General features: G+C 41.2%; 1 protein-coding gene across 5 annotated transcripts; it reads right to left on the bottom strand.

Annotated features, from left to right (window-relative positions):
- Nucleotides 1-469: 469 nt before the first annotated feature.
- On the bottom strand, nucleotides 470-19,845 carry ubap2l (ubiquitin associated protein 2-like). 5 transcript variants are annotated; one of them, XM_057355578.1, is made up of 30 exons: nucleotides 19,673-19,845; nucleotides 17,971-18,108; nucleotides 16,997-17,074; nucleotides 16,333-16,443; nucleotides 16,037-16,211; nucleotides 12,066-12,161; nucleotides 11,929-11,974; nucleotides 10,414-10,458; nucleotides 9,870-9,976; nucleotides 9,682-9,741; nucleotides 9,544-9,596; nucleotides 9,214-9,299; nucleotides 8,774-8,951; nucleotides 8,401-8,602; nucleotides 8,028-8,323; nucleotides 7,758-7,936; nucleotides 6,760-6,880; nucleotides 6,490-6,529; nucleotides 6,211-6,403; nucleotides 6,065-6,131; nucleotides 5,550-5,868; nucleotides 5,352-5,452; nucleotides 5,204-5,257; nucleotides 5,041-5,122; nucleotides 4,432-4,652; nucleotides 4,139-4,244; nucleotides 3,245-3,385; nucleotides 2,340-2,407; nucleotides 2,057-2,251; nucleotides 470-1,836 (listed from the first exon to the last, which is right to left on the bottom strand). In XM_057355578.1, exons 2-30 carry the CDS (start codon nucleotides 18,064-18,066, stop codon nucleotides 1,741-1,743), a joined length of 3,612 nt encoding a protein of 1,203 aa, XP_057211561.1. In that variant the 5' UTR covers nucleotides 18,067-18,108; nucleotides 19,673-19,845; the 3' UTR covers nucleotides 470-1,740. The 5 variants fall into 5 exon arrangements, with proteins under 5 accessions (XP_057211561.1, XP_057211562.1, XP_057211565.1 ...); XM_057355579.1 differs by having other exon boundaries at nucleotides 5,364-5,452; XM_057355582.1 differs by lacking the exon at nucleotides 10,414-10,458 and having other exon boundaries at nucleotides 5,364-5,452.
- Nucleotides 19,846-21,418: the final 1,573 nt, after the last annotated feature.

The following is a 21,418-nucleotide window of genomic DNA, read 5'->3' as shown; positions in this document are numbered from 1 at the left end:
CTACTTTTCGTGACAGATATTGAACACATTTTCAGTGTTTTATATAAATAGACAAATATATCAGTTGTCTTTCCTCTGGTCCCATTTACAAATTAAGTTTGCAAAATTTCCAAACATTAGATTAATACTGCACATGTGCTGTAATAATATACTTTATCCATAATTCATCATATTTAGCTGTCTACTTGTTATTAGACATAATACTTTAATGATAAGTTACCCATTTCGTGCAGGTAAAAACTATAACCTAACACAAAGAATCAAACTTGAGTCAAAAAACACACAAGCTTTGTTTTCTTAAAAAAAGACATTCACATCCAAAAATGATGAAAATGTCTTTTTCTTGTTTATTTACTTAATATGTATATATATTTTTTACAAAATAAAAAACATTATGAAACAAAAAAATGCTAACAAGTCTGTGTGTAAGGATTTGATAGGGGAGGAAAAAGCCATCAAACAAACAGACTACAGTACTTGTGTTTTTATATATATATGTACAGACAATTTTATCCATTTAAATTTTTTAAAACGCACAGTACAAAAAGAAAGTCACTGACAAAGAAAAAAAAAGATACCCATATAGTACAATTCTGTCCATCAGCACTTTCCTAATAATCATATTACTAAAAGAATATATTTGGGGACAGAAGGTGGCGCTTTTTAAAGGGGACAATGACTGCAGGTTTGACAAGAACAACAGGCTGTGAAGAGACACTTGTTTGCAAAGGGCGGCCCAAGAAAACTCTGACCTCTCCAGTACAACACAATCCTAAAGCAAATGAGAGATTTCTCACTTACGGTAAAACGCCGAGGTCAAAATCCATGCTATAATCCAGTCTCCTTTCAACAGGGAGGCCAGTTAATAAAGACAAAAAAACTAAAGTGGAAAATGAGAGTCTAGGTTAAGGTGCACTTCTAACATCTGTAGGGTACAATATGGCTTCAAAGGAATTTACAAACTACACATTGAAGCCAGTAGCATAAGTAGAACATTCATACAGTGGCCACCCTCACAACACACAAAATAACAAAACCAAAACAAACACACGTGCACATACACACAGCTGACAGACAAAGCCTGTGAGCTCACCTATACATTTTTCATATATCTATTTATATTTGGTAAAAATAAACTTCACAACTGCATAAGCCGATTTAGAGTGATCTTTTTTCCAAAATAAAATTCGGTAAAAAACTGCAGGGGAGAACAGACATGTACATACATTTGGATTGCGGGTACTGAAAAAGCAGCAGACAGTAAGGAAATCATAAATGCTGTTCTGGGGAAACAAAATCGCGCTCTACTAAACCTCTCTTTTTCGCTTTATCCACCATTAAAAAGAAAAAGAAAGAAATTAAACAATTTTCATTTTAGAAAACAGATCTATGTTACATATGCCTGAAAGAAAAAGAGCAAGAGGCTTGGTTTTTTTTTAAACACAATACAAACTCCAAATACTCAATACTGAGCTCTTGAAGGCCTAAGTAACTATCCACACACTTGCAAGAACCCTCTCCCCATTAAGACATCTCCCCATACACCTTCCTCAACTGACGCCTTACAGTGCCTTCTCTCGCTCATAACAGTGCCACCAGTGGAATGAGGGTGGTACTGCGTTTTAGGATGACTGTACAGAGAGGAGAGGGTGCGCCGTTGGAGAAAATCGAGAGACCTCTGGGGAGGAGAAGAATCTGTTAATCCAGCCTTTGGAACACCAGACAGGGCAGGAGGGGGTGTTAATTGCCTCCCCAGCTGTAGCTGTTGTAACCAGACTTGTTTATCTGTGACTTCTGTTGAATGGAGGCGTTTTGGCTGCGCTGTCCAGAGCCAGCCTGCAATGCAGCGGATGGAAAAAAATCTGAATTAGAATATCAGTTCATAAAAGGTAAGAAAACGTGGTGAATTTAACCAAAAGTTATGAAACGGGGTGGTGGGGTTGGACAATTATTGTAACTGCCCATATAGATGAATAGAGAGACTCTTAAATATGTTTTTAAAAAAGCATTGGATTTTATTCCAATCTAGGAATGACTTAAATGTCTGCGTGTTTACCTGTCCATCCTGTTGCAGGTGGTGGTGGAGCATCTGGGAGTGGGGCTGCTGATGGGGGGTCAGGATGTGCATGTAAGGAGTCGGTGCATAAGCCGCCGCGGCCGGAGGGTTGATGGGGCCGCCGCTCCCGAGTGCCGAGGGCAAACTGAAGGAAGCGCTGGGGGTTCCTGTGTGGAAACCCTGCTTCTCGAAAGACTGTAGAGAAAAGAAAGCAATTCCTTAGCATTGAAAGGGGTGTATACGTTAGTATACTATGCCATTTTGTAGTATAGGTAGAACTCACCTGCGTCTTTGTGTAAACAGACCCTGAAATGTCAGGAACTCCCGTGTTGCTGGATGTCACAGAAACGCCTAAAAGTTGAAAAACATAACAGAATGAGGGTCAACCCTCTATTAAACCAATCTTAAAAACACATGCACATGAAGTTGAAGACAGCTAAAGTATTCAAACAGTACATTGTGGCATTTAAGTGACGCAAGTCAATTTGACCTTAATAGAACAATTAAAGAACTACTTTGCATGCATAAAGCATACAATCTTGTGACTATCAAACATGGTTTACATACCCATTTAAAATGAACCCCTGAACCCATTAGAATGAATTGAATGCATCAAGAATTAAAAACATAATACAGCAACAACCCCCTAACACACCACAAAAGTACATTTTAAGGTTTGGGACGAAATTAAAGCTCACAGTTTTAATATATTATATACGTAAATGTGTATTATATCATTTTAGAGTATATAATATATCGCTAATACCAAAAGAAATCGATATGAAAGGGGGTTATAACGTGAAAATGTCAATGGCCATTTAAACAAAAGGCACAGAAAAGGCATTTGGAATTAGATAGACAAACCTACTATAATGCAACATGCAATTCATGAAGTGTTTGAACTTACTTCCCCTCTCATACGCTCAATACAACGAGACCCTCGCAAACAAAACGGATTCGATTACATTCATATCAAGGTCACATGGTTAACTACCCTGATGTTTTCCACCCCTGAGTGACTCTTTGTGAAGCAGGCGGAGCTTCGCTCAGACCAGGCGCTCTAGAGGCACAGCATGGCTTTATCGTGCTTGACCAGTCAAGGTAGGAGCCATGAGGAGAGAGAGCGCGCTTAAGAAAGAAAAGGGAGGAGGGAAAGGAAAATGGGGTTTAGCGTGAGGCTGCACTCACCCACTCCGGGCCCGGTGACGGAGCTGGCAGGCTTGTTTTGCGCAGAAGCAGCGGCAACAGCGGCCGCAGCAACGGCTGTGCTGTAGCCGCCCTTACAGAAATCCCCGCTCCCGGCCGAAGCCTGGCCCAAATCCTCATAGCCTGCAAACGGTCAGACACAAACAGCCACAGCCCCACAGCATTAGACACACACCAGGCAGGGCCAGAGGAAAGGAGTGAAAGGGGCGGGGCATGGGGAAAGAGGCGGGGAAGCGGAAAGCCGAGAGGAGGGGTCTAATCTGAAAGCATATTGGGTGAAGGAATAATTCTCCACTCGAGTGATGTTTATGAACATGGGAATGAAGAAAAACAAAAACGTGACGAAAAGGTTGGAAAATATTTTCAAGAAAAGGAAAAAGAGAAACAACAGAGCAGAGGAAGACAATGAGGAAGGCAAACATATAATAAGATTTGAAAGTTCCAGAGAGGAACATTATGGCGCTGGATAGATAAGAGCCAAAGACCAAAGAGATGGCTAAAGGTCGACACACAGTACTCAAAAGTGGTTGATGGACAAAAGCAAGCGGCGTGTAGAAGCATGTGTAGACCCACCACCTCAACCAAGCGACCTCCCTCCCACCTCATCCTCCTTACATCACTGGTTTCACAAACTCGCCCACCCAAAGCTGTCTGACGCTTCGGCTCAGGTACAGTTTTACATCTCCTTTGATTCAAGGTAATCCAACATTTGCTTTTAAAACAGTCTTACCATAGTATTTTTCATGCAGCTGTGCGTGCTTTCGAACTTTTCAGAACACTAGGAAACATTTGACTTCCGATCGAAAAACTTGAATGTTTTTGCGAATTGCATATTAAGGTGTTGCATGAATGGGCAAACATAATGGAAGCGGTTACCAGTGCTATATCCGTGAGAGCCGTAGCCGCTTGCCTGCTGGAAGGCCGTAGCTGATGCGTTGACGCCAACATTCACACCATGCTGTTTGGACGAGGTAGGAGCCACCTGGAAAAACAAAAAAGATTCGAAATTAAACTATTATTTACATATCGCCTTGCTATCTGGATGATCCATCCTTAATGCAAAACAAAACACGTTTATTTAAGACAGACATTTATTTAGACAAAAAAAAGGCACTATGCTACAGTTTTAAAATACAACTACACGGCATAAAAAACATTTAAGTGCTTACCGGAAACATGGCAGGGCCGTACTGGAAGGTGTTGGGTAGACCTGGTACGCCAGTGTAATAGGGAAGGCTGGTGTAGCTGTATCCGGGTGGAAGGGCCGGGTTGAGAAAGGGCTGCTGGGTGGTATGGTGCGTTTGAGTCTGCGTCTGCTGCGGCTGGGCCAGCGTTGTTGCAGGGGCAGGGGACGAAGCATCACCGCGACCAAACTTCGCCAGGTCGCCAGCTTACAGAGAATTAAGATGCAGCGTTTAATAACATAAACAAACGGGCTGATTTCTTCAACTAGAAAGTGCAAACCCAAATGTGATAAAAAAAACTGAGTGGGTTGAAAGGCCTGATGGTTATCAGTTAACAACTGAGCATTCTGCCTGGCACACATTGCCCCCTGGTGTTGCTATGGAAACGAAGGACAAGATCTGCTGTTGCAATGGATTTGTAAGGTTTTGATTGGCCATTGCTGATCTCTGCAACCTATTCTCGACCTATATTTGTCATCGATCCGATGCTAGTTAGAGAATAATGCACCTGTTATGAATCGCGAATCAGCCAATCAACTCATAAACCACCGGTGCTTGATGAATAAAACAATGTCAAAATCATTTGCGCCTTACCAGAATAAGGGTTGCTTGTCAAACTGCCTTCTCTGCCAGTCAGCGGTGTGGTTGGAGTGGCAAATGGGATGCTGTAATAGTCCTGCAGGTAAAGAATTAACGTTACAACCTCAGTCTACAAATAGTCCTGCGTTGGCGTTTAACCCCTGCCGTCACTACTCACCAGTGGTATCCTGGTCTGTAGCATCTGCAAGTCATCGTAGCCATACATTTGAGGCTATAGAACAGAGGTTTGTGAGACAATAAATACATGACAAAGCACCCTCATCACAGAGTACAGAATTAGCAGGTGAAAAAAAAAAATCACAGACCAGAAAACTCACTGGATAGTGGTGAAGCAGACCAGGAGCCACGATGTAAGGATTGGGAAGAAGAGGAGGCACGCCGGGAGGCAAGTTTGGAGGTGCTTTCCCTGTTTTATGCAAGAAAATAAGGACAGACATGACTCATCATCAGTAAGTGGCATTTGTACAAAAGCACATGTTTAATAAAACGACGGTTATTCTCACCTGATGCAGCTGTGCTGCGGGACAAGGCAGTCAAAGAAGGTGCTGCAGCGGCCAAGGCTGCCGAGGATGAGGACACGCCGGCTGTTGGGGGAACCATGGAGACGCCAGCAGCGCTGTTGAGTCCCATTGACAAACTGCTGACCTGGCCCAAAGCGGACTGTGCGGAGACCGAAATGACGGATGAAGAGGGTCCGACAGGGCCGCTGTGGGGGATGGAGGCCACCACAGTAGAGGAAGAAGCGGGTGGAGCTGAAGGAGCCACGGCAGAGACGGAGAAAGACGAAGAGTGCAAGCTGGAATCTCCGTCTACACTCGCGTGCTGAGAGGAAGTCGACAGGACGACAAAAATGAGTTACACAAACTGAACCATATTCTTTAAACCTGAACAGCACAAATGTGGTTAAATTGGTAAAAATTATATGTATGCTTTCAGTCACATTTAGTTCAAGACCATATGTCAATGTTATATGAAATACTAATAAAAAGAACTACCATGTTATATAATGCAAACTCACCAGTAGACTTGTGTTTGAAGTGCGAACTGAAGAAGGCGTCAAACTGTTCTGCTGTGTTGGGAGGGAGCTGAAAAGCAATATACAAGATTATTAGCACCCCTGCTGTCATCAACAAAATGAAGAAATGCCACAAAGCATCATCGTACTTATTGTGTTGTGGAGCCAATGAGCTGGGGGAGGAGTCTTCATGGCCCAGAGCACTGAGAGGCATCTGATTAGATGCGATCAGCAGCGAGGAAGGACCTGATGAGGGGTCGGCCAATGAGGACATGTTGGAAACTGAAGGCGGGACGACAGAATCAGATGTCGGTTTCACAGGCACTGCAGAGCCTGCTGCAGCTGGAGAATAATTGGTTTGATATTTTATTGATACTGAATCTCATTCCTACATTATTATGCATGCGTTTTATGACAGCTAGATATACCTTCCAGAGATTGTGACGTTTGTATTGAACTGAACCCGTTCTGTGTGAGAAAGGAGAAAATATTACACCCAATGTTTAAATCTGCACTAGCCTAAATTCATTTTGTCATTTCACAATATACATAAAAAGAAAGGTGCGCAGACTTTAGGGATTTAAACTTGATAATAAAAATACTGTGATAATGCTTCAGCTATGAATCGAAGTAAAGAAGCAAAAGGATTTAAAACCATGTTGTACTTGTACGAGGATATTTGGGCTGTGGAATCTTACCTTGGTTTGCATGTCTTTCTGTGGTGAGGATGACACAGAAGGAGGGTAGCGCCGCGTCTGGCTGGCTCTCTGCTCGTACAGCTCCATCTGACTGGGGTTAGATAATGCTGAAGCAGACTCACTGAGAAACAAACACCACATTCATTTATTAACATCAACAAACCGTTAAACACATGCTAGAGGTAACACTGAACAATTGGATGTACTAACAGGGTTTTTCCTGCATAGAGAAAATGGAGGCAAAACTTCGTGCCGCCTCTGACTCTCGGCAAAATTACCTTGAGTGTCTTCACAAAAAAACACTGCAGGCATTAAACAAACTTCAATTTGTAACTGCAATTGCGGCATTACGACACAATACAGGAGCGGTCTCGTTATAAGCACAGCGAGGCGCTGAAGAGTTCAGTAGAAGAGCTATATTGTAGAAGAGCTATATTAGGAGCTGTGTTTGACTGCCGTTTAGGTGTTCTGCGTTCAATTTCTTAACGTGTTGTACATCATTGTAATGTTTTAAGCTGTGAAGTTGGCTCGTTGAATCAGCGTTATACTGTACACAGCGAGTTCGCCATTATGAACGCACACTGCGATCAGAACAACTCGCAACCAAATGACTCCTTTGAACCGATTCGTTTAAACAGAATGTAGAAGATCAGCAAATCATTCAAAGCTCAGTGAACCACAAGAGAACATAGGATGTGAATGAGCTTTGCTCATTTATTAAGACTGGTTAATTAAGGGCTGAAGTTAGTTGAAAAGGATAAAAAGATTATATTAAAAATTTCAACTTTTCTGTTCGGGTGAATAAATGTAATGTTTTATATAACTTGTTTTTAGTTGTCATTTTCATCTAATTTTTAGAACTTTGCAAGTGTTTTGTTAAGCCACTTAAAGGGACTGTGGGTTGCAACACCTCCGCCTCATTTTGAGCCAGGAAAAACCCTGAATAAAATATGTTTTAATGCTAGCAACCATTGCGGATCATGATACCAGACACCCACTTGCTAGCGCTTGTGTAAAGGATGTTCTGGCCTTGGTTGCCTGGTGTCGTCGTGGCAACAGATGCCGAGGCGTCATACTCCGGAAGCACCGGTTCAGAGCCAAACTGTAACGCTCCAAACTGCAGGTTTAGCCCGGATATATCTGCAGAGCCTGGCATCTCCACTGCAAGGGCTGGAATCTAAAACGACAATAACATTAGTTTTAAAGAACTGATGAATACTATAAGGTGAAAATACATAAAAGCCCTGTAATGCTGTGGAATAGATCACCTTTGTTGTGATGGAAGCCCTCTTCTTCTGCTGCTTGAGTTTGTGCTGTTGCAGGGGGAGGGGACTGGACGCCTGATGGTCCGCTGGGCCGGAAGAGTTCTGCTGAGCTGAAGCCAGTCCAGACGGTTTGGTGACAGTGGTGGGAACGGACTGGGGCATTGAGGATGAGGTGGTGGGAGGGGGCGTGGCTTTATCTTGCAAAAAGGCATCCATCATGGAAGAGCCAGTGGAAGAGGGCTGGTAGGGCTGACGTTTGGTGAAGGGACTGTGTACAGGCTCTGCTTGAGGCTTCATATCTGCAGAGAAACACAACGATGGATCAAGTTCAAAGTCTTAATTAACCAAACAAATGGTCACATGTAAACCACATTACCGTATTGGCCCAGTGTAGTAGGGTTAGTATCCCAAGTAGAAGGACTGGCGTTGGGCGGTCCACTTTGCGAGTGCTGGGCTGCCAGCTGGGCCAAAGCCTGGGCCGTCTTAAACTGCTCCAAGAATTGAGAACCAGTTGTGGATCCTCCGGTGGTTACCTTAGGGTCTCCAACATCACCAAAACCTTTACTGAGCATGCTCACCTGAGGTAAGAACAGACAAGACTACATGAAGGCAGTCACATGACTTTGTTCATATGTACAAACATCTATACAGCCAAGGAGACGATATAATAAAAGCACAACCGATAGTCCCAGTCCTAAATGCATTCCTGCCCTTTCAACAACTACAATATTCAAACACTGCTAACTGACCATGCTGTGCTGGCCGTACGGCGCACTGCTGGAGGATTGGGACAGTGAGGTCGTCTGCTTGGAGTTGCTGAACACCAAAGACTGAGGCAGAGATGGAGGTCGTGGACCCTCAAGTGAAGCAGGTTCCGCCTCGGAGGAAGATGGAGGCGTCTTCCCCAGCAACACCGCCAAATCAATCCTAAAACAACAAACACACATTAGTACACGACTGTTTAACAATACCGACAAAGACAGACACACGTCAGTACACAATCTGACAATATTTTTGTGCCTTCTGGCTTTCCTGAGCATTTCACACCCAAGTTACAGGGTGAAGCGGTTTACGTGGCTATGATTGGAGTGCCATAGGAATCTTGCACTTGTTTCTGCAAGGTTTGTTAACATAAATATCTGTTCAAGTCATACTTCTGAAACTTCTTCCTACATTTGTACCATCTTACCTCTGTCCAGCTGTTATGGTGACATTCTCTTGTGGAATGGGCATAGATGCCACACTGGAGGCAGTGAAAATCTTGGTCTCTGATAACTGCACAGAGAAAACCAAGAATTAGACTTGCTTAATCTTCAATTCAAACCAGATATAGAAGGTTTCAAGCTTGGCCCAAAGTTAGCTTCCACTCTGTGTTTGACTACAATACAATCATTTATTTGACATTGAATTCATATTAAATTAATACTACACAACAGTTATTGATTCTTTGCAGAGGACTACCGGAAGTTAAGTTTGGGCCTCATAACGTTTATGCTGTTGCCGCTGTTCAAATACTCACATCTTCATTCCAGTCCTCTGTACCCCACTCTTCTGTGGCAGTTCTCCACGCACCTAAAATAAAAACACATTTAGTTCTTTTACATCACCACCAGATGAACAATGTCATTTAGGCCATAAGAACCACAATAAGACTGACCAGGGGTGGAGTCAAACTGTCGAGGATAGCTTGTTCCCTCTCCTCCTGTAAACTCAAGCCCTGTGGAAACGGATTGTTTACAAGCCTGTCTTTTTAAAACGGATTGGTTTTGTGGTATAAAAAGTGCTTGAATGCACCATAGCTAATAGGTCGTGGGGAAGGGGGTTAGTAAAAGTGACCCAACTCACGGTTTCCATCCTCTGGTTCCAGGTTGCCAGTGTTACTCCAAGTGCTGCCACTTGTGTAGCTCTCTTCTGTTTGGGCTGGCTCAGTGTAGTCCGCTGGATTAAACGTACTGACAAAAAACAAGCAAACATATACCTTTTGACTGTCTGTTCAAAGAAACATTGAGTAAATGAGGGAGCAAAGTTGCAGACAAATAATAGCGGAAATGACAACGTACGCTGCTGCAGCAACATACAAAAAATGCAAATAAGACAAATATCTGCCACACTTCCTCTACACCTCTACTATTAAAAACACCCTCATTTTATGCCCGTATGATGCAATTATGCAAAAGATGCAACTGTGCTTGCCTGCCACTCTTAAACCCAAATCTCAGGGTAGAATCGTGACTTTAAGCTACCAGTAAAAACGAACCACATCTGGAGCGCCAAAAAAATCTGCTGCAAAGCACTGCATTCTGAGTTTCATCCGACGGTACTTACTCTTTAACCTTTGACCCTCAAAACAAAAACAGACAAGACACGCCCACAAATGTGTTCAACTCACCTGTCATCTCCTGACAAATCATATCTGGGGCCTTTATCAATCTGGCTTTAGGGAGAAACAACAGGGAGAATTATAAGCAGCTCAACATGGGCAGAAAGAAGGGGGTGTGTTGTGCGATTAGATTTGTTTGCGTGTGTGTATGAGAGTGACAAACACTATGCTCGTGGGTGAGTAACATATCTATATGTCCATTACCAGTCTAACCACCACACCTGTACTGCAGGGGTAACAATCAACGAATTCAACAGAGCCGAATGTGTGACATGGCAACGCAAAACCAAATCTAAACTCTGGGATTAAGAGGTCAAGAACAACCTAACATGCAAGTCCAAACGCACACTTCAAACCAAACACGCAAAAGGTAACAGTCAAGTAGCTCATACAGCAAAACAAGCCATAAAAAAGGGGCTTAGCTGGGGGGCTGATACTTCTAGATTCTTTAGTTTACTATGCTAAAGCGCTAAACTGGACTCATCTAAGAGAAGCTAATGTTGACATACTGTTCTAGCCAAGTTTATAAACAGTAAGACCTTCGCTCATCAAAAGCATAAACATTTTTCCCACTAACAACATTAGTACAAGCATGAATTGCATTTAATAAACAATATATTGCAAAGTCAAAATAAAGAACAATATATTGATGAAAAGTGTATCAAATTCATAAAACTCTTACCTGATCAAACATCAGCAAAGAAAAAGGTAACAACTTAAAAGCGATAATTCTCCCAAAAATTGTAATTCTGTCATCATTTATTGACACTCTTCTCGTTTCAAACCTGTATTATTTTCATTCTTCCACGGAACACAAAAGAAGATATTTTGAAGAAAGTTGGTAAGCGAACAACATCGGCACCCATTTAATTCTATTGTATGGACACAAAAACAACGAAAGTCAAAGGGTGCCGGTTAACAACATTCTTCAAAATATCTTCTTTTGTGTTCTGCAGAACAGGTTTAAAGGTTTAAAATGACAAGAGGATGAGTAAATAACGGCAATTTTAATTTTTAGGAGAATTTAGGATTCTTTTCAAAGACTAATAAAACTTATAAAATGTGCAATTGGTAAAATATATTTGTCAATGACATCCAGCATCTGTTGCGTTTATTTTAATATTTAACATTAGATGTTTACATCTTTTCTTTGAACAAAATGAATTCTTACCAAGTTTGGTTATCTATATCCTTAATGAAAAACAACAACAAAACGGTACAATGACAAACTAATCTGTATTAAAAACTAAAATGGATTGCCGCACAATAATCGTTTCTCCCCATTATTTTGTTTTTATAATTGTTGGATGCCAAAATTGACGATTATGATTAATTGCACAGTCCTGACCACACACACACACCTTTACTATCAACAGAACAGCACTTTGCATCCTAGCTTTAAAATTTAATGAAGCTAAAGATGATGAATTTGGTGAGCTAAATGAAAAGTACTGGTAGCATCCAAAATGCTGTTCTGGGGACATGTGGGAAAAAGAGGAAGCACTCTGAGACACACAAACTTACCCCATTCCCTGAGCTGAAAACCTTCCGCCTCGCCTACCAGCTCCAACTGGATAACAAGACGACAGCGATTTTATTTAAACCCAAACCTGAACAACACATACAGATGTGGACAAGATGAAGATTGAAATACTATGTACCTCTTCCTCTGCCTCTTCCCCGACGGCCTCGTTCAGTTCCTCTGCCCGCTATGCCACCAGCCTTGGTTCCATCCAGTCCGTTTTCCTGCCCACGATCTGAAGAGAAAGAACAAGGGATGAAATGAAGTTTACAGGAATAGAGCAGGAATGATGCAAAGCTCAATAGAACACAGTTTCCTAAAGACTTAATTAGTCTTTTTTTTTAGTTTTAGTTTTTGTTTAAAGTGATTGTGTTGTGGTGGTACATTTTACAAGTATTACCACGCTTTAGTTACAATATATACAATAAAATATACAATATGCAGATGCACTACAGCTCCCCCTAGTGTCTTCTATAGAGATGTGCAATAATTGCGATGATCTGAAACCATCGCGATGAGGTCAAACAATCGCGATGAGACGATTATTTAATAATCGTGACAGCCCTACACCCGATGAAAAATTATATCATGCTGTGTAACCAATTACAACAAAGATCAACAAGGCAATCATTTTAGCGAGTTGGAAAAATCGCTTTGATAAATTCTAGGGATGCACCGAATCTAACATTCTTGGCCGAAGCCGAAGCCGAACATGATGTGAAACACTTGGCCGAAGGCCGAATAATACCGAACACCGAATATGGTTTTTGCATTTCTTCTATTTATTAAGCTATTTTTTCACTATTGCACAAACTGAATAGTCAAAATTTGCTTTTAAAAATTTGTCTTGCTTTTCAATAAAATACAATACAACTTAATATAAAATTGAGCAAAACAAAATACATTAAAACAAAAAATTTAATAGCCTATATTAATTAGGCCTGTAACTGACTGATAAAAGAATGTAATGTAAGTTACTCTGTACCCCTACAACAAAACAGTTCATTAAAAAGTGTCATTCCACATTAGGCATATAAACTAAAAATACGAATAAACTAAAACTGTTGGATTATTATAGGCTACGTTGCAAAATGATTGTAAGAAAAAAAAACATCGAACGCAAACTATTCTGACTGATGCTGACTGACAACCATATCAGTTCACGTCTCTCCTCCAAACTCCGCCCACAAAAGCTGACTGTTCTCTGGTGCACTCGTGGCCGGGATGCACAGAACATACTTTGACAAGTTGTTTAGTACAGGGAACTGTGTGCGCGCGACCACTGTATGATGTCAAAGGATGTCGCGAGCGGCGGGGCTACTGTCAGACAGCCCGCTCCCGTCTGAAGTAGCCACAAGTTACCGACCGGTAAAGACGCTTTCATTCGGAAATTTACTTCCGTGCGGCAAGTCCCGTGCTTTGTCTTTCTCTGACACCTTAAAATGCTCCACACACACACTGCCAAAATGTTTGCGGCATTAATAAAGCGCACGTCTCTCTCTCTCTCTCTCTCTCTCTCTCTCTCTCTCTCTCTCTCTCTGCGCTGGTTGCTAGTTGATCGTTTCTCGAGTCATGTTCGGTAAAATTTATTCGGCCATTTCACATATTCGGCCGAATACCGAACATGCGTTTTTTGCTATTTTCGGCCGAATATATTCGGTGGCCGAACATTCGGTGCATCCCTAATAAATTCGACCTATGAAGTCATGCAAAATGCCAAATAGCATTTCAACAACCATGGGCAGCTAAAGGGATAGTTCACCCAAAAATGAAAATTCTGTTATTTACTCACCCCCAGGTGTTCCAAACCCGTTTAAATTTCCTTGTACTGATGAACACAGAGGAAGATATTTTGAAAAATGTCAGTAACCAAACAGATCTCATCCCCCATTTACTGCCATAGTAGTGAAAATAAATACTGTGGGAGTCAGTAGGGGATGAGATCGGTTTGGTTACTGACATTCTTTCGAATATCTTTCCTTGTGTTTTGCAGAACAAAGAAATTTTTGCAGGTTTGAAACAATGAGGGCGAGTAAATGTTGACAGAACTATCCCTTTAACAGCAACCAGCAAAAAAATCTCTTTAATATATCAATATGTTAATTCATAAAGTCAGTAAGTATTTAGCTGATATTACGAACACTAATTCACATTTTTTGATTCCAAAGAATCACATTTTTGGATCATCAGTTTCCAGGCTCAATCAAATTAGAGAATAAGAGCCTATTTACACCTGGTCACTTCATGCGTTTTCTCTGATCGGATAGCTATATAAAACTGATGCATTTACACTTTTTTATATTATAGCCATATAAATGTGTCTCAGCTGAACGGTTATGAATCCGATCTTCTATTCGAGTGAAAAAAATGCACATTTTAACACCATTTCAGCTGAAAGCACTCACCCTAAACCGTGTCTATGACCCCACAACATATAAATAGCCCCAGCGTGTTGCATGAGTTTCTGCGTTTCGCAGCCGTTACATTCCCGGCTGTTTTATCGGTTTATTTGCTTCAGGCGCGACTAACATGAAAGCACTTCCGTTTGGGAGGAGTAAAGCGCTGACATACGGTTTCAACAACCAGATGCATTTAGACTTGTTTCGTTTTGACTAGAATACATCCCAGATCACTGCCTGAAGTGGTTTGCGTGATTGGATTTAAATTAGTTTCAGATTGTATTTACACCTGGGCTTTTTACGATCGGATAGCCATCCGATCAGAGAAAACACATTAAGTGACAAGGTGTAAATACTCTAAATTAAACCACATTTACTCCACAAAACATTTAGAACTTACATGCAGTGTTATTAAACGTAAAGCGGAGCTATCATGCTATGTCATGCATTCTGACTTCTTTACACTTTTAAACGCGCTGTCTTATGCTTAACTTGTTCAAAAATGAGTTGGACGTATGACGTAGTATTTCTGTACTTAATACACAGCCCCAGCACACCAACTTGTTTCAGAAAGTTTTTTCTAACTCTGGATCCCTGTGTCCTTTTATTGGCCAAAAGCACGGCAAGGCAAAGGCGAAATGAGCCCGCCCACGAGCCAACCGACGAGCGAGACCCGCTTACCATCAAGGTTATCTGCGCTGCGCAAGATGGGCTGCGCTGCGACTCGTTACTCTTGCGAGAAGTTTAGGTGTGTCTGTTTGTTCACAGCATTTCAGTGATGGATGTTATATAAATGGTGGATATAACACTGGATTTGGAGATTGTTTGAAACTAAAAGATGGAGCGTCCCAGTGCTAAAAGATGCCGGACATGAACTGCAAGAGGTAAGTCAAATTAAGTCATACGTCTGTGTTTTGTTGGCAATACGTGCATAATGTACAAAACACGAAGGGATTAATGTGATGATGTGTTGCTTGCTCGTGCTGTAGTTCCATCCCACTCTCCCCACTAGTCCCACCTCTAGCATCTCGTGTTTTTCCGGAAATAATCGTACAGCTGTATCTCTCTTTTATAAATTTGATCAAACTAAATACTCTTCGAAGACATGACGTATGCAATACTACTGTATAGGCACTCAAGATTAATATGAGATTGGCAGAAACTGCCTGTGATGAGCGATTTTTAACATTTTAATCAATTAGATAACCATCACATAGTTCCTCCATATCACATAACTGACAAACTGTACCATTTGTCAAACCGAGAGTCAGATCCTAATCAGACCACAAGACATGAAGTATCGGAGCTTTATGTTGCTCTCTAACTCCGACTGAGACCAAGCGAGAGCATCCGGTATCTGCTCAAACTTTATTCTAGCACACACCGTTCCGTCACAGCTACAGAGCGAGCAGAGAGGGGTATGTGGTGTGCTGAAATCTACCCGAACATGGTTAGAAGTCGAGTGGACCAGGACGATCTGGACAACACACTTTTGTCTATTTAGATATTTAACATATTAGACAGAGGCCACAACAAGCTGATGTAGACTATGTGATTCAATCATTAGGTTACAAAAGTTCATAATGTAAGCAATTTATTTTTCTTCAAGGCAGAGGACAGACACCAGACTCATGCACTCCTGTCTGACTCAAAATGGACTGAATGAAAATGTTGTATAATTCAGAGGAAACAGCACCGTGAGACCACTCACACTCTCGTCCACGGCTGGCTCCACGGCCTCTCCGAGGAGCCCCTCCTCTGCGCCGCGCCACATCTCTTTCTCCACCCTTCTCTCGATTCTCCTTCCCTTCTTCTCCTCCATCTGTCTGTGCGCTCTCCTTCTGTCCCGACACTCCTTTCTTCTTTCCAACCATTTCCCATGAGTCCTAAGGAGAAAAGAAGTCAATTAACATCATATTCAGACTGCAATCTTAGAACTTTTGGTGGTAGACCAGCGCAAAAGTCAAAGGTGTAAATCCCAAGGAAGGAACCTTTGTATAGACTTACAGTGTCAGGACTGCCCTCCAACAGGACGTTGATGGCTCTGTTGACATCTCCGTTGCAGTCGTGCAGCGCTATCATAGACTCATCCTGATCCTTTCCTGTGATATCAACCAGCTAGAAAAGAACATATGTGCATTCTTAGATGCATGAAGACACAGCAGAAACTGCAGGGTGGAATTCAGCAGAGGATGCTGGGGTGTCAGAGCCTTATGTTGCTCTCACACTCAGACTAATACTGAGCGAGAGCATCCGGTAACGGCTCTAACTTTAATCTAGCACGTATCGTTCCCACCAGCGCTATACAGAAAGCGTTGAGGGAACGTTTGCGTGCAGCACAGAATGACAACTGCAGGTAAAAGTGCAACAGGAAAATTGTATGCAAGATGGCTGTGAACTAAAAGCAACATTTTTCTTTCACAGACAATGAGAAAAGTCACCTAAAATCAGAATCAGAAGAGCAGCTTTATTGCCAAGTATGTTTGCACATACAAGGAATTTGTTTTGGTGACAGGAGCATCCAGTACACAGAAACAGCAACAACAGTACACAGAGACCATAACACAATAGAATACAGAGGAATAGCCATTTAAGTTATTGTAAAGACCATTTGAAACTGTGGTACAGCAAAACCAGTTTCTTTTTTTATTTTACGCAACGCTGATCTCACCTGTTTGACCTTTTCCTCAAAGTCTGCATCGTTGTGGTCAGAGATCATCTGCGCGAGTCGGATCTGCTCAGCAGTGGCCTAGACGGACAAAAGCGAAATGTAGTTATATAGATATAAATAGTAATATTTGCGTCAAGATTATAGGAAATCAGCCTCATGTTATAACACCCTGAAAAGCGCAAGTCACTTCCTCTCAACACTTTAAATGATCTAAGCTTGACTGTTAGTCTGTGTACACCATCCATTGTTGTCTAAAATATTAATAACTTGAAATAAATGGTTGTTTTATAGATAATATGTTAGCTTGCATCTCTTTAAGATGAATATGTTGTTTTGGAACAAACATGGAGATCCAAAGCAAGTTAAGCAACATGCACATATTGCAACCTGTGGTTAACATCTCTGATTGCACTATGAGATTCAAGATTATTGTTATTGTTAAAGACCAGAACATCCCAAAAAATATTTCCCATTAACAAAAATGGTGCTTTTACCGTAAAATGCAGCAAGCATTTCACAACAACCTAATCTGGCAAAATAAACCATGTCTGTAGTGAGAATACAGATGAGGAGAAATAGGTCAGACTTGGACTTGTACAGGCATAGATTTGTGAGTTATTCCTAGAACCATTAAATTCATTCAGAGAAACAAATCGAGGGATAGACGGCAGTAATTCTAGCCAAACGTCTGGGGCGAGATCAATAGAACATAACTCACCCCACCACTACAACTGATTAAAGGCGGGGTAACCGATTTCTGAATGACGCTTTAGACAACTGAGTCGGCCGAGTACCAAAACAACCTTGTAGCCAATCAGCAGTAAGGTGCACAGGACGGACATTAGCGAGCCGAGTGCTGACGAAAGCGAAAGATGGGGGTAGGGGTGTGTTCGTTTTGGTGATTTGAACATCAACAACTGCTAAGAGAAATCGGACACCCCGCCTTTAACAGATAGTAATGTGTGTGATCTCACCTGGGGCCTCTGCTTGTGCTGTGACTGGCTCTGTGTCTGACCCTGCGTCTGCTCCCAGTTGCCCCGGGTCCGGCTTCCGCCAACTGAAGTCATCATTTACAGTATATACAAATAACAGTATTTACAAAGGAATAACACCTTTAAAAGAACAAAGAGAGACAAAGAAAAATTGTTAAACAACAAAAGCGAAAGAGATACAAAAACAAAACACTGTGGTGTTGACAAAACATTTTCACACACGTTATTAAATTTGCACGCAAACAAACATGCTAACTGTTGTGTAACGTTAGCTATTTTGAGAAGCCAAACTGAAAGTAAACAACGTGCCTGACGTTCCTATAATAACAACGATGACCCCATTTTGACGAGTTAAATTCCGAGAATTACAAAAGTTCTTGGTTAATTAAATAAAACAAATAAGTTAAACAAACAGCGCGACTTGCTAGTTAAGCTGCAACAGGTCCACCAAACGGCCGCTTCCGGTGCATGAAGCTGCCTTTATCGTTAAAGGCACATACAGAAAATATAACGTTATATACGACAAAGTATTTCGTTAAACGATATTAAAGACTCTCCACCTGATGCAAGTTGTGAAATGTCGAGTGTGTGGACAGCCCGCTGTGGCAGCTCTGCGCATGAGGAAATACACGGGCATGTGGTGGCTGAACGAAACTGCGCACTTAAAAACTAACACAAAAATCACTCGGCGTGACCGAAACACGCGGGACCAGCCGCGGGAAAACCGACCCACGACGCGATTAACGGACCGCCTAACGACAGAAGACAACAAAAACACCCACTGCCACCTTTAAAGGGGGTGAGAGGGCGATATCAGGAGCTGATGAAAGCTGCAGGCGCGAATACATAGCCCACGAATGATTGAATATAATAAACTATATTCCCTTAAAACTATACGATGAATACTCAAAGATTCAAGTTCACGGTCACACAAAGTTACTTGAAGTAAACACAGGTGAATAACAGGCTATATAGCATGCAAACTATCAAGGAATGCAGTTAGTAGCAGCTTGGTTCAGTCAAGTATTTATCTAACTTATTGCTTTTGAAAATAATGGAAAAGCTACAGATCAAGCTCTAACATCGTCAATTATACAACGAGCACTTACCAGTCCAATGCTACAATATGCTATTAAACTCTGTTAATAAAATAATTATTCAGAAGTGAGAGAACATCATCAGTCCAGATGATGGCCAAACAGGGCCCTACAGAAACACGTTGCTAACTCACATCTATCAAAACTGTATAAACCTAGCAAACACGCAAATCTAACCTTCCGACAAGAACATATTTTAATCGACTATAAACTAATTAAAACCCAAAATTAGCACTGCGGGTAAATAGAAGCAATGGACAGACTGACGGGTGGCTTCCGCTCTAGCAGTGTCTAACCTCATGGCCGAGGATCGGGCATCATGATGCTGGTGCTAAAAATTAAACTTTCCTAATAGCTTATCACCTCGATTATTCCCTAAAGTAAACAACAGACCATCTGGGCAAATCGCTCGTTAGAGGAATCGACGCGATTGTATTTTGTATTTGTTTTAACGAGGATACATCCGCTTCCCACACCCTGCGGCGTGAGGGAAGCTCTCTCCGGCTCGCCTGCGCACTCGACACCGAGGCTTCACCGCGGCCTACAGGCCCCGATTGATAAAAATGAACAACAGGCGAGGTACTGACCAAAGACCCGGTGGATGTCAGGGATTTGGAGATAACGCCGACCGATGGAGGCTGTAATATCGACCTCCTAATCAGACGGAAACAAAATACGAATTCTTTTGCGTCCTAAATCGATTCCGCTAGCCGACAACAAGGCCGAGCCGACTCGCGCAGACAACAATCTAGAGAGAGTCGGAATTTACCTGTTTCTCTTCCACACTGACACCCGAATCGCCGCGTCACGTGGTTTATCACAGCAAGGGCTGCTTCACGCGCAAAAGCCCGACCATGTGATCAAAACGTATTCTTGTATATGTAACAACTGATGACACTATTATGTAATGTACATATTCGCTGGCTATCTTATTATGTGTTTTGCAAAAGTGTTTGGAGTCACTGATATTGATTTAATATCGGTGGCAGCTGTGCCATACAGTATGAGAATAGAAGAATTACTGTGGAGCTGAAAAATTGTGGAAATATTTAGTGCTTGTACATATAGCGAATCTATATCTATTTTAACCGGTGTTGTAATATTTCTTAAATGGTCTGTTTGTGTTTATCCTACTGATTCAGCTTCAATTTGGTTTGATTTGACGCTGAATATACTTTGTATGTTATTTATTATGTCTTGTATAATGGCTTGTTTAGATATCATAAACTGAATATCGTGTATTTTAAGACATATATAAATAAGGCAGTGTTGTTTGTTCATAGGCCTACTATTTACGTTTTAATGGTTTTCGTGAAAACCGGTTCACAATCAGATCACTAGATGTCGTTGTTTGTCTCGAAATAGTTTTGTCTTTGAGCAGCGTGCGTACGTAACATACGTACACTAGTCGGCGTAGGTCCAACGCAGAACCATACCGTCACGCATGCACCGAACATCTTATGCTTCAAGACATTGGACAAAAGTGAGTTTAATAAAGAAATGTTTTACAAAGACTAATGTGGTAAAAGAAAGACCAGACCTAAACCATGCTGACCTCGTCACCCAAAACCAAGTGTCTTACCTCACACAGAAGCATTCATCTAGTGAACAAGTCTAACATATGAATGAATGTACATAGTTTTAAAATGAAACCCAACTTTGGGTTAGTATAAATGACAGTTAAGGTTAGTAAATGACAATAATTTATTATGACTTTGAGGTTGAAGTGTAATTGAAAATGTAGTGAAATAGACCTCTTTCTTATTCTTTAATAAATGAACAACAGCTAAAATAATTTGTATCATTAATTATACCAAGGACAAAAGTAAACTTATGGTTTCATTAAAATAATAAGCAACATATATTGTCCCACAAACAGTAATATATTTTTATTCAAGTTTCTTATAGCTATTAGCCTGTCTTTTGAGACATTTACAAAAAGAGACATGCACTTCATTGATAAGTTAAACTTGCTGCCAGCCACCATTAACAATAATCAAACTATTTTAAACAAACCCAAAAACATATATCGACTTATATTCAATTCAATTATCATTTTTTCTTGCTATGTACAGAATATTTGTTTCTTACCAAAAATTGGCATGTAGAGCTATGCTAAGAAAAATAAAATCACAATTTCCTCAGGTCATTTAAAAAAATTTTTTTTTATAAAAGCCTTTATAAAGTAAAGAATCAGAAGGAGCTTTATTACCAAGTGTGTTTACACACACAAGGAATTTGACTTGGCGACAGGAGCTTAGTGCAGAAGAAAGTGTACACATGGTGCAAACATAGTGCATATATACATTAAGATAGAAAAAATGAGAATTAAA

This window comes from Triplophysa rosa, linkage group LG16 (genome assembly GCF_024868665.1).
Source record: "Triplophysa rosa linkage group LG16, Trosa_1v2, whole genome shotgun sequence".
NCBI classification, from domain to species: Eukaryota; Metazoa; Chordata; class Actinopteri; order Cypriniformes; family Nemacheilidae; genus Triplophysa; species Triplophysa rosa.
Note: the sequence above shows the minus strand (reverse complement) of the source record. Positions and strands in the feature narration are given on the sequence as shown.

Excerpts from the sequence above, each read along its gene's own strand:
- ubap2l (XM_057355578.1), bottom strand. The coding sequence starts at position 18,066 with ATGATGACTTCAGTTGGCGGAAGCCGGACCCGGGGCAACTGGGAGCAG. Across the intron at positions 5,869-6,064 it reads CTTCAAACACAAGTCTACTG|CACGCGAGTGTAGACGGAGA; the intron begins GTGAGTTTGCAT and ends ACTTCCTCTCAG. Across the intron at positions 4,245-4,431 it reads ACGGCCCTGCCATGTTTCCG|GTGGCTCCTACCTCGTCCAA; the intron begins GTAAGCACTTAA and ends TTGTTTTTCCAG.